The sequence below is a fragment of the Pogoniulus pusillus genome, chromosome 34 (assembly GCF_015220805.1).
Source record: "Pogoniulus pusillus isolate bPogPus1 chromosome 34, bPogPus1.pri, whole genome shotgun sequence".
In the NCBI taxonomy this organism is placed as follows: Eukaryota; Metazoa; Chordata; class Aves; order Piciformes; family Lybiidae; genus Pogoniulus; species Pogoniulus pusillus.
Window position 1 is genome coordinate 7,082,253 of NC_087297.1, and position 16,830 is coordinate 7,099,082.

Below are 16,830 nucleotides of genomic sequence, written 5' to 3' on the forward strand. Positions count from 1 at the left end.
ATGAATTCCATAGCTTTACATTTCTGATCCATAATGTGTGAAATTTCAAAGGTTATGTTTCATGATACGAGTTTCAGAATGTAGACTTGACATTTGTAGAACAAAAAGAAATCTGGGACGATGTTGCTTAATGCAGCCAAGTGTTACAGATCTTTGTTGTTAATCACTTAATTTTTAACATTCTCAGCATGTCATGCATTCAAGCTCAAATGAAAGTTGTTTTCTGCATTAATGGTTTATCTGTATGCTTTGGGGTTTTTGCATTCTGAATTGAAAAGATGTGAGAAAGAAAAACCACAAGTAAAGATCCTGAGTGGTAGTAAAATCAGACCATGGAGCTTGACATTCTGCTTCTGGTGCTTTTTTGGGGGATGCATTTTACTTCTCTGTCCTTTTATACTGTAACCCCTCTCTCCTTTTCATTTGTATTGTAACCCCTCTCTCCTTTTCATTTATATTGTAACCCCTCTCTCCTTTTCATTTATATTGTAACCCCTCTCTCCTTTTCATTGATATTGTTACCCCTCTCTCCTTTTCATTGATATTGTTACCTCTCTCTCCTTTTCGTTTATATTGTTACCCCTCTCTCCTTTTCATTTATATTGTAACCTCTCTCTCCTTTTCATTGATATTGTTACCACTCTCTCCTTTTCGTTTATATTGTTACCCCTCTCTCCTTTTCATTTATATTGTTACCCCTCTCTCCTTTTCATTTGTGTTGTAATCCCTCTCTCCTTTTCATTTATATTGTTACCCATCTCTCCTTTTCATTTGTGTTGTAATCCCTCTCCTTTTCATTTGTATTGTTAACCCTCTCTCCTTTTCATTTGTGTTGTAATCCCTCTCTCCTTTTCATTTATATTGTTACCCCTCTCTCCTTTTCATTTGTATTGTTACCCCTCTCTCCTTTTCATTTATATTGTTACCCCTCTCTCCTTTTCATTTATATTGTAACCCCTTTCTCCTCTTAATTTATATTGTTACCCCTCTCTCCTTTTAATTTATACTGTCCCCTCTCCATCCTTTCACTTAATATTGTAACCCCTATATCCTTTTAACTTATATTGCTTCCTTTCATTCCTACTTCACATATGACTGACTTAGGTTTTACTGAAGAGACTCAAGCATGTAGTTACCTGTGAAGAAGTCTTTACTGTGTTAAGATCAACTACATATGAAATGATTGTTCTTGAGAACAGATCATGGCATTCATGAAACCTCAACACAGTGCTGTACTCCAGCAGAGTCATAAACTCCCTGAAAAAGAAAAGGGGACTTGCCCTTGTCACCTCTTCACAAAAAGCTGTTTGGGATTAGAAGATCACTGTTAATCACAGAGTGTTTTTCTTGTGCCATTTGTCTTCAGCGTTTGTGGTTTTTTTTTAATACTCATCTTTTTATGCTATTTTGATTTCTTCAGATGAAAACGGACTGGTAGGTTATTAAAGTTGGCACTAAAAATAATTTCATTAAGCAAATGAATTATGCCAAGCCCTGCGTAACTACCGTGGCAGTGTTGTTCAACAGATGGTCACAGGTTCATTTTTATGAATGAGGATATTGGGAATTCTCCATACTCATTATGTGTGAGAGATTTCACAGATGTACTTTGCAAATCTGCTTTGTGAAAGGCTGGATGTAAGTACTGTAATTTGGGGGTGATTTTAGGAGAGCTTTTTATGTTTTAACTTCCATATCACATGAACTTCCATTTTCTTTCCTTCTTTCTGTGCTGCACAGACAGGACAGCAGTGATGTTTTGCAGGATATTTAGCAGTGATCAGTCCTAGGAGTTCACAGCTCCTTTTAATTCACAGCTCTTTTAATTCAAGCACTTAGCACAAAGTGATTGAATACATTTGAAATGTAAACACGGTCTCATTAAAGACAAATACACTTTATGTAAGCTACCATGTGTGCTAGATGTGTTTCTCTCTGACTTGCCATGGTAAAAATGCCATCTTTTCATCCCTGGGAAGTCCAGCTAGAAGGTTGTGTATCTCTAAATATGGATGAGATGCAAAAGGCTGTGTCAGTAAAAGATGCTGATGTAGTTTGTGTCAGTTATTGTTTCTGTATCTACAGTGAGGTTTGGAGCTGGTTTTATTTGGAGTAGTAAGTCATACAAATTCTCATTTCCTTCAGCCCTAGTTACAGATTTCACTCATCTGCTTTGTGTTTATTCCCTTCATCAGAAGAGCCAAAACTAGAGATCATGGTGACTAGGAAAGCACTGAATTAGCTTGGTGCACTAAAAACGTGATGCAATAAAGTGTTTAGTGTATGTTTCACTTTAAGTAATCCCATTGACTTCCCAGCTAAGTAAAATTAATCTTGGGATACATGATTCTTGTCTTATCCCACCCTAGTCTTGTATCCTAAAATTAATATCCCTCAGGCTAAGCACAGAGAAGTTATTTGTTTGTCCTCGGCAGAGACTGCACCAAGTGTCCTTGGTTTATACTTAACTCCTTCTGGTGCTTGGCTTTACAACTAACCTCTGCTGGGTTGCTCCTGCAGAATTTGAGACCCTGCAGCTTTAAATTCAGAGGGGATTTCAAAACAAAATTGTTGTGATTAATTGGAAATAATAAATCCAATGATAGGTTATTTACTTGATACTTTTGTACCTTCCTCCCCTGCCTCATGTTTTTCCTTTGACAACTGAAAACCTAGAGGGGCACGGGGAAGGGTATTCTGTGTTCTCTGGGCACAGCATAATCCATCACCACTTCGTGCTTGAACTTTGACTTAGATTTTGCTGTCCACATGCTTTGATTTTTTTTTTTTCTCCCATTCTACAACTTATCTTACAGGTGTCTACGTGTGTAGCTTTACTGTCACCTTGAGTCATCCCATACAGACTGATTTCCAAGCTTAACTATGGGCCCTGCACAGTGATGGGTGCCTTGCATTGCTGGAGGAGATGGGAGGGACTGGCAGGGTTTAAAAAATAATGTTAGGGGAAAATAGACCCTGAGAAGCAAATGTGTGTCAAGGAAAGTGGTGTCTTCAAGGCTTGTGTTTGATCCTCACACGCAGAGGTGCTTAGCTTGTACCTGAAAAGTCAGTTCCTGATACCCTGTGCTAAGTCGTGCCTGCAAGAAAATAGTCCTGCTAGCAACATTTGCCTGCTCGCAGCTCTCATAGCTCAGTGTCTGGGGGTGAGCTGTGCTTCCATTAGCCCTCTGTGAGCATGAGGTTGCCTGTGCTTCTTGGAAGAGCAAGATCAGTTGCATAAATCTGTGCTTAAGGTCCACAGTGGCCTGTCTGTAGCACAAAAGAAGGTAAGTGGTGCTCTTGGCAAAGACCTGGTCTGGCTCCAACTGCCCTGGCTCCAGCAGCACCTGTGTCACCTAAGCTGTGTGAATGCTGGCTGCTGTCATTGATGGAGGAGACACTGCTGCTCACTTGGGCTCATCTGTGGGCATTCAGTCTAAACCACTGATAATCTACTGTGAGGCTTTACAAAGAATCCACCTTTGTCACAGTGGCCATGTAAGACGTGGAAATGCTATCTTGCTATCTCCTTATGGATGCTGTGGTCCCTGCTAGAGGTGGGAATTGTCTGGAATGATCAGGGGAAAGCTGGAAAACATGGGGCATTGTTTGAGTCCTTACTGCTTTGTCTGAGGAGGGTATACCGAGGGTACTTCTTCTCTCTGTGCTGTGGGGCAGAGCAGTACAAGGTTTGGGCTGTGGCTCTGTTGCTGTGCTCTTAGTGCAGAAGTTGGCTGCTTTTTTGGTTGTGTTTTAGTGGTCTGTTTGTTACTGTCTCAGTGGTATTACTATTAAATAAGGATCACCTGGTTTGACACTGAACCTAGCAGGGCTGTGCACTCAGAGTCATGGTTGGGATTTGGGGGGAAAAATGGTGAAATGTTATGGTTTGGGAATTCTCTGTCCACAAGCCTGGCTGTGCTTGCCTGATACCAGGATGAATTTTCTGTCTGAGAAAAAATATGTGTGAAGTATAGGCTGTTCTTCACGGCTTTCTGCTTGCTTCTTTGGTTCAGTGCAGATCTGACAAGCTTCCTCTCTTTGTTTGACTGCAAGTGTTCTAATTTGCTTTTTATTGCACAATGCTTATGTGTCTCTTAAGAAGTGTACTGTAAAAAGGGGTTAATCAGTGGCGTAGCTTTTTGTGTGACTTGGTATGCTTTGTGTTGTGTGGTGTGCTATTTAGAGGGATGGAGTGACATCCATTTCTATTTCATTTTCTTTTCCACAGATTTTTATTTGTTTAGCTATGTGAACGTTTTGGAAAGATATTAGAGATTAATTGAAGTTACAGACTTAAACCTTACGAGGCATCAGTCGTTCATGCTCATAAACCCCCAGGGATAATTCATATCAAATATGTTCCTTGTTGATATAGTATTACTTTAATAAATCCCACCCACCCCCCCCCCCCCACCCCCCCACCCCCCCCCCTTCAAGATCATAATACAAATCACAAGAGAGTGAAAAAAGAGTGCACAGCAAGACTGGAGAAAAAAAGACAAGAGAAGAGGAGACATCTGTACTAAGCCCAGCCCGTTCTGATTAATTCCAGAATTTTAATGCTTGTGAAGGTATTAATTGGGAAGGGTTCACATTTCTGTGTTTTGAGAATCAGATATCATTTTCCATCTAAAACAGTCTGACAGATATTTGCTCTTCTTAATCTTTAAGTATTTTGTGTTGCATTATCAACCCTGTATGAAACACAAAGCACTTCCATTTGTAGAGGGCTTTTTTTTTCCCCTTGTATCATTTTTTTTCCCCCCAGATTTGCCAGAACACCATCATGTTCGTGTTCTGAAGGTTAATGCCCAAAGTCAAGCAGACAGAAGCCAAGTGCTGCAAGGTTTCCAAGATTAGGACTGATTCCCTTCACAAAAATAAATGATTCCTGCCATGTTCAGTGATTTTGTGCAGCACTACTCACGGCTGAGTGAGTGCATCAATACTGTAGTCCTTACATGCTGTACATACTGATGACACTCTGTGTTAACTTGATTGACTGAGCAGTATACTGGAGAGGATGCACCTGCGTGAGATGTGCAGACATATATATTTTTTACTCTGGTTTGGAAACATTTCTTTTACCTTTTTTTTCCTTGGGAGGCTTAGTTTCACATTCCATGGGTTATCATGTTGTGCTGTTAAGGTAGAGCAAACAGTTATGTGCTTCTTTGTTGTCAAAACTGTACTGGGAAATGATCTGAGGTGCATCTTCAGTCTCTTTATAACCAAAAGCCTGATTTTATGTTTTCAAGGGAAATGACAGAAAGGGGACGAGTGTGAAGTCTGGCAAGTCAGTGGCTATGTAAATGATGCTTATTTTAAGAGGTTCAGTTTAATGGTAGAGAAATGTCTCATGTAATTCACTTATGAGCATTGGGGTTTTTGTTACAGTTTTGTGTTTTGTTATCGTTTTTGTAGGCTTTAAGACAGCAGCAGAAAAGAAGAAATGGAGTCTCAATGATGGTAAACAAGACTGTTCCTCGTGTTGTTTTGACACCATTAAAGGTGTCTGATGAGCAGTCGGATTCACCTTCAGGTAAATAGCTAAAGGACCGTTTGCAAGCTCAGCTCTAGTCACAGAGCCTTCCTCTGAATCAGCTGTGTAGCATGCAGGATTTGGAACGGCTGAAGTAATGTTTCCACTTGATGGCTTTGTTTAACGTCTTTATTTCCTTATCAAATCTGGTGTTCCTGTAATAAAGAGAAGGCACACAGTAAAATGACAATTGGTGGGAGCAGCAGCTTTAAAGGCATGCAAAGTAACATTTTGTTTGGCTCTGGAACTCTAATGGAGGACCACATGCTGGTATTCAGTGCCATAAAAAGGGGAGGGGGGGGAAAGGGAAGCTTCTCTGTGAATGTGAATTCGTGTTTCAGTTCTGCTTTGCAATACTCAGATCCTTTTGTTAGCTTTTCTTCCTCTGGTACCGTGCTTATTGCTGCAGCATAACCTTGACCTTTAGTTCTGGTGGTTAAGTTGCTTTGTTTTAAGAGATTTCTGTGTCTGTGTTTAACACAAATTGACAATTGTATTTCCAGGCATATCTCTTCTATAAACGTCTCTTCACAAAGAAATGATATTTTTTAGATTGTTTTACTGCCCCATAACTTGAGGCTAAAATATTTTTAAAGATCTCTCTTGGGCATTATAGGAAAATGTTATTTTTATTAGATCAGCCAACATTTTTATTGACTGCAGTGTTCAGTAAACTTTAGCTTTCAGCACTTAATTGATTTATTGAGCTTTTACTTCCATTTCCTTCAATGATGAGGAATTGTGTTGTGACCAGAAAGGTGTATTGCCTTTCAGCAAGTAGATGTCAGGGTTTGGGGGTTTTTTTTTGTAAGTCCTATTTTTGTTCTGTTTACAGTGTAGGGAGTGCTGGGGAGATTGTTGGTACAAGCTCATCAGTGTCATGTTTGGGGGGGGGGTATTTTTTTTCCTAAGGATCTGAATCTAAAAATGGTGAAGCAGATGGTTCTGATAAAGAGATGAAACATGGGCAAAAGTCTCCAACAGGAAAACAAACAAGCCAGCACTTAAAGAGGTTAAAAAAATCTGGTTTAGGTGAGTAGGAGTCAAATAAATATCTTGTTGTAATGCTGATATTTTGGTAAACTTTGTGTTCTCTTTACAAGTTCTGTTGTTTCTGATTTATATATTCCCTTTGCAAACTCTTACAGCTGACCCTTTCTCAAAAGGCATCTTTCTTCTGGCTACCTGCAAGGTCCATGGGCAATTTTTCTTTTCTCTCCAGAATGCTTTTCTGTTGCAGCTTCTTAAAGTGTGACAGCAGTAAGCAGGCAGAGAGGTGGTTTAGCAATTAGCTTCTGATCACCATTAGGTTTTTTTTGGGCCTGGGGGTGTAGCAAATGTTATTTTCAATGGTAAAGTGGTTTGCAGTCTAATATGCAATGATTGCCAAAGATAGCAATGTATTTGCTGACACACCTGCCCTAGTAGAAGTTAACCATCTTTTCCTCACATGCTGTACTCCATGTCTGTATAGAGAGATTTGGCATCCCAGTTTTGGTTGATTCTCTTTCTTTAGTTGATTTGTTTCTTCATTTAGAGCCTCAATTATTTTGGAAGCTACATCTCTTGAGGTGGTAAATGCAGTTTCTGGGTTTATATTCTGTGTTTTTTAGCGCAATTCATGGACGATGATCTGTAATTAATGAAGAATTTTCTCTGAAGACATGCTAAGAGTAAATTCTCAGTAGCTCCATGTGATAGGCAGATTTTCCTGCTCTGCATGAAATATAATTGGAAATGCTCCCTAAGGAGCAGAAAATGTAGTGTTCACTAAGACTCTTGTCTCGGCTAAAATAAAGAAGAATAATTGCATAACTGTTTCTTTATCTTCACAGAGGACTTTGTGCATTCAGCAGACTGCTGAATCATTTAGAGGAGCATTTTCCAAGGTGGCCATGTTGGAAAAGTTAGCAAACAAGCTTTTTCTAGTAGCTGGACCATCCTAAACATTATTTAATGTCTGTCCTTGTGGTACTAAGATTGCTGGTCTTTAGAAATGATCCAGCCTAGTCCTATTTTCATAGGCTTCTGTAAAATGCTTGGAGGTGATGTACTTCCTCAGTACCCCAACTCAGTTGTTAAATATGCTATTTCCAGTTGATGGGGAACTGTTTCCTGCGAGCCTTGTTGTATCACAGCCTCCCATGAAAGCATACTTGTATGATCTTTCTGCAGGTTATTCATCAGTCTCAGATGGAGAGCCAGTTCTCTGTGTTGATCAAATGGCATTATTCAAAACCAAACCCACTCCTTCAGCAGTGCAACTTTGGCTGTGCAGATACGTTCAGTTTTGGATGATTTCCTGTGACTTCTCTCTACGTTTAAGACTGAGATCCATAATTTGATGTATACATTCCTCCTCATCCCCAGATACTTCATCAGCTGGTGGCTGATGACACCAAATGTAGACTGAATTCATTAGTGTGGGATTTTTTTTAAATGGATTTCAGAAAAAATCTTCTGTCCCTTCTGGGACTCCACACATAGGAAGTGGGGAACATTGTGTAAGGTTGAAGCACACCTGTTCTTGTACCTACTGAAATGTTTCTCTTGTGACACAGTATTTCTTGAGATACAAATAGAATGGATACTGAGCATCTCTGAGAACAGATCTGCTGTCCTACATAGTGCATGATTCGATTCCAGACATTGTTTGATCGTCTGAAACCCTACTGAGCTACCCAACATTCACTACATGCTGTGTTTGGTAGACTTTGTGAGCTGACTTTCTCCTCTTTTTAGTTAATTGATTCTGCCAACTGTGTGCTTTCTCTCCCTTTCTAGTTTGCATTTTCTCCTTTGATGTCGAACCATGGTGCTCCCATCCTTTCCAGAGTTAATGCTCTGTGTTGGAGACTAATCTCTTTTTGCAAGTCTGTAAGCCTGAGTTTCTCTTCCAGGTTCTATTTCTGATCTGGGCAGTGACACCCCTAGACTCTGGTAGCAGCTATATAAGGATTCAAAATGTCTTTCTCTGTGGAAAACAACATAGACACCATTGGCATATGTTTGATCATAAACGCCTTGCAGCGTTACAGTTAGCTGTGCAGTAGTGCCATACTCTTGCATTTCCACAGAATTGCTGCTTTCCATACTGCTCTCCCAAATACTTCACTAAATCTGGTTACAGACCTGCAGCAAAGGTCCTAAATTAATGGTAGGAAAGGTGCAGGAGAGAGAATTTGTTGTTCTCTGAACAGAATTTGTTTGTTTGTTTTTTATAGTCTGGGCATGCTGAGTGCCTCCTGTCCTATCCCTAAGCTCTCCTAGCCTATTGCCCTGGGAACAGTATACTTATTTCTTCCACCAGTTGATAAAACCTCCTGAGCAGCCTATAAGCAGTAACAGGTCAAATAAATCAGAAAATGTGTGACCCAGGCACACAGAATTAGGTTTGATTTTCTGATGCTGTCTTGGGATTTTCACACTATTAAAATATCTGCCACTGAAGGATGCTACTGACTTTGCAGCTATATATCTTGCTTTAGTCTGGATCTCCTCTATGTGTTCACCTTTCCATAGGGTAGGAAGCATCAGCTGGGGGAAATGTTGCTCCAATTTGCAGTCACTTAGAAGATGTAGATATGTATTCTGTATTGATTAAAGAAAAGAGGATCCATAGAGGCATTTAAAATCAGATACATCATACTACTTGTGTTACACTCGGGGGCTGTTTTCTCTTTGCATTCATATTTAGTGGGTGGAACAGATGGTGGCAGTTTATTGTGATGCATTCATGAAAATGAGCACTGCTTCCCTACAACTGTCCTTTGTAACAGGGCATTCATTTGCTTGCAGTGGAGCCTTTGCTGTGCTGAAATCCAGTAGGTAGGAAATATGTGCTGGAAAAGCTTATCGTGCACTCAGTGCAGAATAATCCTTGTCTCATTCACTTAGTGTTGTCTGCTGAAAAGTAAAAGGAAATTGCAAGAATGTTTGTAGGAGGCTATGGCTGAGGGGGAGCTTTTAGAATTTACAAATGTACTGGGTTTTCCTTCATTCCTGTGTTTTGGGGGGGATAGCCTTCCAGACAAGGCTGCTAGAGGCCTTCCAGGAGACCTAATGCAGAATGACATTGTTTTTATTCATGCTAACTCTTCAGTAATTTACAGCACTGGAGAAGTTCCTCATAATCAGTGTGCCCCAAATCCCCCCCATTTGGAAAATAGATTTACTCTTCTTAATGTGTCAGTCATAACCCTTGCTGAGAGGTCCTGTGTGACTGCCAAATGCCATCATTGCTCATAGCAGTGGAATATTCTTTTCAGTTCCTTCTTGTCAGAGATTCTGCTGGAGTTTGTGTATGATTTAGTTAAAGCTCCTTTTGTAGCATCTTTTAAATATTTAAAAGTACAACAGAGTAAAACCTGGAGGAGTTTCCTGGGAGCTGTTAGAAGCTTTTGAGGTTTTTTTGCAGCCACCTGGACTCCTCACTTCTTCCATTTCCATATTAAGTATCATAATACGTTAAGACCGAGAGGAACAAAAGGATTGTAGCGGTATGTGTATAGCCTGAAGCAGGTAGCAGTAATTGCTCTTTAAGGAGCTTTAAAATGTAGCTTTTAAATATTATCCTAGAAATAATAACAAAATGAGACCAGATGGGACATCCAGTGGTCATCTAATTTGCCCGTCAGTCATAGGGCAACATCAGTTAGACACTTACTGTTCCTGACAGACATTTGTCTTACATATTCTTAAAGGTTTCCACTGACTGTAATGCCTCCTTATGGATCCAACCCAGTGCCTTCTTCTCCTCGGGGGCTGAAAATTCTCTTTTCCCACTATCTTGACACAAATATTTCTTACTGTGCAAGAGCTGAAGCTCGTTACCTCTGCTATCCACTGTGGACAGTAAGAAGACATTGTCTACAACTACCTGAAGGGGCATTGTAGCCAGGTGGGGGGTGGCCTCTTCTCCCAGGCAACCAGCAATAGAACAAGGGGACACAGTCTCAAGTTGTGCCAGGGTAGGTATAGGCTGGATATTAGGAAGAAGTTCTTCACAGAGAGAGTGATTTCCCCTTGGAATGGGCTGCCCAGGGAGGTGGTGGAGGCACCGTCCCTGGGGGTCTTCAAGAAAAGCCTGGATGAGGCACTTAGTGCCATGGTCTAGTTGATTGGTTAGGGCTGGGTGCTAGGTTGGACTGGCTGATCTTGGAGGTCTCTTCCAACTTGGTTGATTCTATGATTCTATGATTCTTTCAGCCATCCATTTATGTCCCCTGCCCTGTGCTGAGTCTTCACATTGCTCTTTCCTGGGTTTGTATTTTTCCCCACAGACCCTGTTTGCCACACACCTGAGGATTCCTGCTGTGCCTTCTGGGTATTGACCATTTTGGCTCTTAGGATAATTCTGGACAATGCATGTTTCCAGACACTGATTTAGCACGTTAAAGATTCCCCCCCCAGCCATGATCACTGTCTATTCACACAGGTAGTTTTTAGCAGGTGCTGTGGCCATAGTGCGCTGCAGATGTATGGAGCAGTGCTAGAGAGAAGCTCTCCAGAATGATTGATTCACATCAGCCTCATCAAGCAGCCTTTGGCTTGGAAATAGATCCTTATAATTATGTTGATGACATGACAGGAAAATTTTCTGCTGCTGCTGAGTTGAGTTGGTCTCTCGAGCTGGAAGTAAGAATATGTCAGCTGTGATGTTAACTGGAACATGGATCTGTAAGAGCTCAAGAGACAAATACAGGGAATATAACAGAAGCTGTTAAGACACCTAGAAAAGGCTGTTACTTTGCAGAGTACAGCTTCTCTGGAGTTTAATGTATTACACAATAAAAGCTGAAAACTTTAAAAGAAGAATTGTCCTTACTCTCTTCCTTTATTTATGTTTAAAGTTATTTCTGTTTATTTACTCCAGGACATTTGAAATGGACCAAAGCTGAGGATATTGACATAGAAACACCAGGATCTATTCTAGTGAACACTAACCTGAGGGCTTTAATAAATAAACACACCTTTGCTTCTTTACCTCAGCATTTTCAACAATACCTCCTGCTTTTGCTTCCAGAAGTAGACAGGCAGGTAAGTAGCATCGTGCAATATTTCTTTCTTTAATGAGACTTCTTTACAGTGTGTTTGCATAGGCTGATTTGATTGACTAGGAATTGTTCCAGGCAAGAGTAAGAAGACAATTTCATGCTTCCTTAGGTAGAACTGTTAGATGTAGAATGTCTGTGAAGTTTATCCAAGAGTCAGCCAGCTCCTCCTTCCTTTCTTTGTGAGAACTGTGCAGCTGCCTGGTTTGTCTCAATGGAAACTGCCCACAGGTCTTCTGAGCTTGCCCAGTGTCCCGACTAGCTTTGCTGCCTGTGGTGTTGAAGATAAAGCTCTCATCTTCAAAACTTTATTTACATTGAATCTCTTTTCACCTGTGATCTGCCTGGGCACTCTGCCAGCAATGCCCAGGTCAATATTAGTTCTATTAGTTTCTTTTCACATTTCACACATGCCTAGGTATGGATCTGCTCAGCTCCAGAGCACTGCAGTTGCTGTCTACAACTACCTGAAGGGTGGTTGTGGCCAGGAGGAGGTTGCTCTCTTCTCTCAGGTGGCCAGCACCAGAAGGAGAGGACACAGCCTCAGGCTGCGCCAGGGGAAATTTAGGCTGGAGGTGAGGAGAAAGTTCTTCCCTGAGAGAGTCATTGGACACTGGAATGGGCTGCCCGGGGAGGTGGTGGAGTCGCCGTCCCTGGAGCTGTTCAAGGCAGGACTGGACGTGGCACTTGGTGCCATGGTCTGGCCTTGAGCTCTGTGCTAAAGGGTTGGACTTGATGATCTGTGAGGTCTCTTCCAACCCTGATGATACTGTGATACTGTGAATCCAGTCATCCACACCTCTTGGAAGGAAGTTTTTGTTCAGAGCTGGTGGCTGTAGGTATATGGGTTGTTAAACAGTTCTGCTGAGGAGATGATTTGAGGAATAACAGGGTGGAAATAAAAGTTCACTTTCATATTATTTCACTTGTTCCTTCCTGCATTTGTTGGTCAGACTGCAGGCTTCTTAAGGCAACAAAAACAAAAATCTCCCCAGCATGTCTAGCAGTTAAACTATCAGAGAGAGCCCAAAACCAATTTGCTTTGCTCACGTCCAGGTTTAACAGTCTTACCAGTTTCAGTGGGGAATACTTCTGCGCTTCCTTCAGATGCATTACATTGCCCAAACAGGGCATTTTTTCGTGCATATTTTTTGCAGATGGTCAGTATCCCTCTTTGTTCTGCAATAACTAGAGGCCACAGGTCACTCACATGGCTGCTTAAAACCTGCATCTTAAAGCAGTACCTTAAATGCCATCTCTCCACCTGTTAGCACTTAGCATCTGCCACAGTCATACAGGGAAAGCAGAGAAAAACTTCGCATCGCTGCTAATTTACTCAGCCTCTTGTCCGTTTAGATGCTGCATGTTGTGCTCTGAAGTTATGTGCCTGGAGAGTGGAATAGCTGCAAAAGAGATTAAACCCAGAGCTGAAGGCTAGACAGTGTAAATGTGTTTATGCTCATGCTCCCGTGTCACACAGCCAAAGTCAGTACTGACAAATGTTAACAGAACCTTTTTTGCCTGTTGGAGAACAAATTTTAACTTAGTGCCCAGCAAATATTTTTTCTGATAACTTTGACCTTTTTTTTTTTCTCTTTCTAATTAATTTAACTTTAAAAAACCTGCTTGGTAAAAAACCTTGTGGTTCTCCAATGATTAAATATCCCTGTGTTCATGAATTACATTTTGAGTACAGAGGCTTGACTTGGGAGCTTCTCACTTTTAAATTTATTTTTAAAGATAGAGGCTCCAGAACTAACAAACCATTTACCTTCTTATCAGGGTTTTTACAGCAGAGCTTTTGGCAAGAAAATCAAGAGAGTATTTGTGGAATTTAATCATACCTCACTAGTTAAAAGCAAATCATTTCTTTTTAATTTGTATTTCAGAAGGTGTTTGCCTAATGAATATTTGGGGGGGGCTTTTTCAAAGGCCCAGCACTACATCATTGGATGCTTTTACTCTGCAAGCAAACTAGTCACAAAAAAGCAGTTGCTGTGAGACATTTACAGGTGTCCTGTCTGCTGTCTTCTCACAGCATTTGGTGGGTTTATGTGGCACATACTGTGTTTTAATGCGTGCTTAGAAGGCAAGAGCCTCCATCTCTGAAGGATTAATGGAGGTGTTTGGCCTCTAAGTGTGTTTGAGGAATGTTTTTGGGGTGTGGTGTGTGTGTGTGTGAATGCAGTGCTCCCAAATCCTCACTTTGTGGAGGTCTCAGCAGGGAAAGAATTGCATGCCTTTTCTTGACACCTGAGAGTGTGTCCTTTGCTATACCCAAAGAGTAGCATCCCAGATGTGAGCTGATGAAAGCAGTAGAAGTGATCTTCTTTCCCTTCCTGTGGCACATCAAGAACACCAGTCTAGTGCTCAGGGTTGAAGTAAGTGGGAAAAAGAATTCCAGTCAGGGGGCTCTGCTGCCAGTCACTGCTGTTAGTCACTCTGACTGGACAAAGCAAGGTTGTTCAGTCTTCCTCACTTATTTCTACTGTCAAATGAGGCATCAGGCAAGCAAAGCATACTCTGGGGTGTGTCCAGAGAAGGGCAACAAAGCTGGTGAAGGATCTGGAGAACAAGTCTTGTAAGGAGTGGTTGAGGGAACTGGGAGAACTGGAGAAGGGGAGGCAGAGAGAAGACCTCATTCTCTGCAACTCCATGAAAGGAGGTTGCAGTGAGGTGGGAATTGATTTCTTCTGTCTAGTATCAGGTGATAGGATGCAAGGAAATGGCCTGAAATTGGGAAGGGATAGGTTGGATATTAGGAGAAATCTCTTTTCTGGAAGAGTGGTGAGGCATTGGAACAGGCTGCTCAGGGAGGTGGTGGAGGCGTTCAAGAGGAGTGTGGTCATGGCACTTGGGGACATGGTGTGATGGCCATGGAGGTGTTGGGTTGATGGTTGGCCTTGATCTTGGAGGTCATTTCCAACCCAAGCAATTCTAGCATTCTGTGATTCTTTATCTGTCCATCTCTGAGGGTTCACTTCTGTTGGTTTATGTTGTCCTTTTCTTGTTTTGCCTGCAAATTCCTACTTCTGCTCTTCTGGCTCTGAAGTGTTTCCTCCCTGTGCACTGCCCTGCAGTTGGCTGCCGCTGTATTCCCCAGGGCAAGCTGCATTTCCATGTTGTCATGTGGATATAGTATGGGAAGTACTGTAATGAATGGCACTATAAAACTGTAATAGAGTTATGCTATTTGTGTATATATAGTGATCTGTGAAATAAATTACTAATGAAGTGCAGCCTCATTTAGGCTTTATTACTGCTCCACATAGGGAAAAAAAAACCCATGATGAATGCTCCTTTGTCATTTCTGTCATAAACACCATTTTTCTGGGTGGTGTAACTCCTCCTCCTTAAATCGTACTCAGCTGAAACTTGTCATGCATATGTCAGTTTGAATAAGCATTTTTAGCAACCATTAGTTAAGGGAGTTGAGGTTTTCTCTTTTTTTGGTGTGTAAGTGTTTATTGTAAATGAATTGCTTCTCTCTCAGCCCTGGTTAGTCTCTTCTGTGCAGAAAAAGTTCAGGGCTAAGTCAGGAGTTTCATAGGATGTGTTCTCTGAGTTTTCTTCCCTTTTCAGATATTGAGATTGCTGTCAGGGAGTCATGGGGAACCCCTTGTGGAATCCATGGAACAAAAGGCCTTAGGAAAAGTGTCCCAGAGTGGAGGGTGTCCAGAGAAGAGCAATGAGGCTGGTGAGGGGTTTGGAGGACATGTTGTACAAGGAGAGGCTGAGGGAACTGGGTTTGTTTAGCCTGGAAAAGAGAAGGCTGAGGAGAGATCTTACTCCTCTCCACAGCTACCTGAAAGGAGGTTGGCTGCTGTTAGTCTCTTTCCTCGAGTAGCCTGTGACAAGAGGGCAATGGGGCAAGAGGGAATGGGCTTAAGTTGGTGCCAGGGGAGGTTTAAGTTGGATATTAAGAAAAATTTCTTTGCTGCAAGAGTGGTCAGGCATTGGAACAAGGCTGCCTGGGAAGGTGCAGGAGTACTCATCCCTGGAGGTGTTAAAAATATTAGTAGATGTGGCACTTCAGAGTATAGTTTAGTGGTTGTGGTAGTTGGGTTGTGGTTGGAATAGAGCTTAAAGGTCATTTCCAACCTTAATGATGCTGTGATTCTTTTATGATTCTATGATTCTAGGCTGAGAACAACTCTGCTGCTGTTGCTGCCTTGTTTTTTGACCCCCTTAGGAAAAGATTGTATCATCAATTACTCACACTTGAAATTGATTTCAGCTTGTATATTAGTTCAAATTTAATGTCAGTAGCAATGAGACCTGTGTGTAATTTTCTGTATTCAAAATGCCTATAAAAGAAATAGGAGCAAGTAGGCAGTTATGGTAAATACATTCTATCAAGGATTTTATTTGCTTTTATTTGGGTGCAGAGTGAAATTGTATGTGGCCATACAAGCAGACCTGAGCCAGGCTTGTCTGATTAGCAGGCTGCTCCAAAATACTGCCTCACTGAATCCTGGGAAATTGATGTCTGAAATCTGAGCATCCATATTTTCAGCTCTTTTATTAATCTGTGTGGACTCAAAGGCTCAGAAATCTTAAAGCTCAGCTGATACAGGAGCCTGTTGGGTGATCCCCCCAGGAGACCTGGATGTCTGAGCTGGCAATAAAGAAAACCTGTAGGTATGTAAACTGTATGGAAAGCAATCTCTGCACAAAACATTTCAGTTGTCATAAATCCCAGCAAATTGTTTTTCTTTTCAGCTCTAATTAGAACATTCTGTGGCTGAAGAACAGTGGAATTTTCATCAAAGAGATACCTGCTTCTAATACATCAAGTTGATAATTACATGTAGCAGCATCCTGACCAGCTCTCAGCAGCTACTCCTCTTCAAAGCTGAAGTTTCTCTCTGTATCATCACTGCTATGCTGCATCAGTGCCCCTTTAAATATTAATTAAACAACTTATGTTGTGCAAGGATGAGTAACAGGGCTGTGTGACAGGTTGCTGAACAGGAGTGGCAGCTGGCAGGAGCTTGTCTACACCATCTTTCCTTGTCGTGCTACTGAGGAGCCAAATCCTGGCTATTAATGCTGGGGAAGGCAAAAAGAAGGGATATACACTCGTGTAGGAAGCTTCCAAGAAGAGACATTCTGCTTCATCCGAATAGTCCCAGGAAGCTGAAGTGATTTTACTCATCCTTGGAGAGCTCACCAGAATGTTCTTGCCTAAATGCTCAGAAAAAAAATGTGTCTTTCCAGACTCTACAAATG

General features: G+C 41.4%; 1 protein-coding gene across 4 annotated transcripts in view; it reads left to right on the plus strand.

The window, feature by feature from the left end:
- ASXL3 (ASXL transcriptional regulator 3) overlaps nt 1-16,830 on the plus strand; it is a 129,078-nt gene that overhangs the window by 75,493 nt on the left and 36,755 nt on the right. For all 4 annotated transcript variants that reach the window (XM_064170724.1, XM_064170721.1, XM_064170722.1 and 1 more), the window contains 3 exons: nt 5,428-5,545; nt 6,458-6,577; nt 11,421-11,584. In XM_064170724.1, coding sequence (XP_064026794.1) covers nt 5,428-5,545; nt 6,458-6,577; nt 11,421-11,584 — 402 coding nt within the window. The remainder of the gene's footprint in view (nt 1-5,427; nt 5,546-6,457; nt 6,578-11,420; nt 11,585-16,830) is intronic.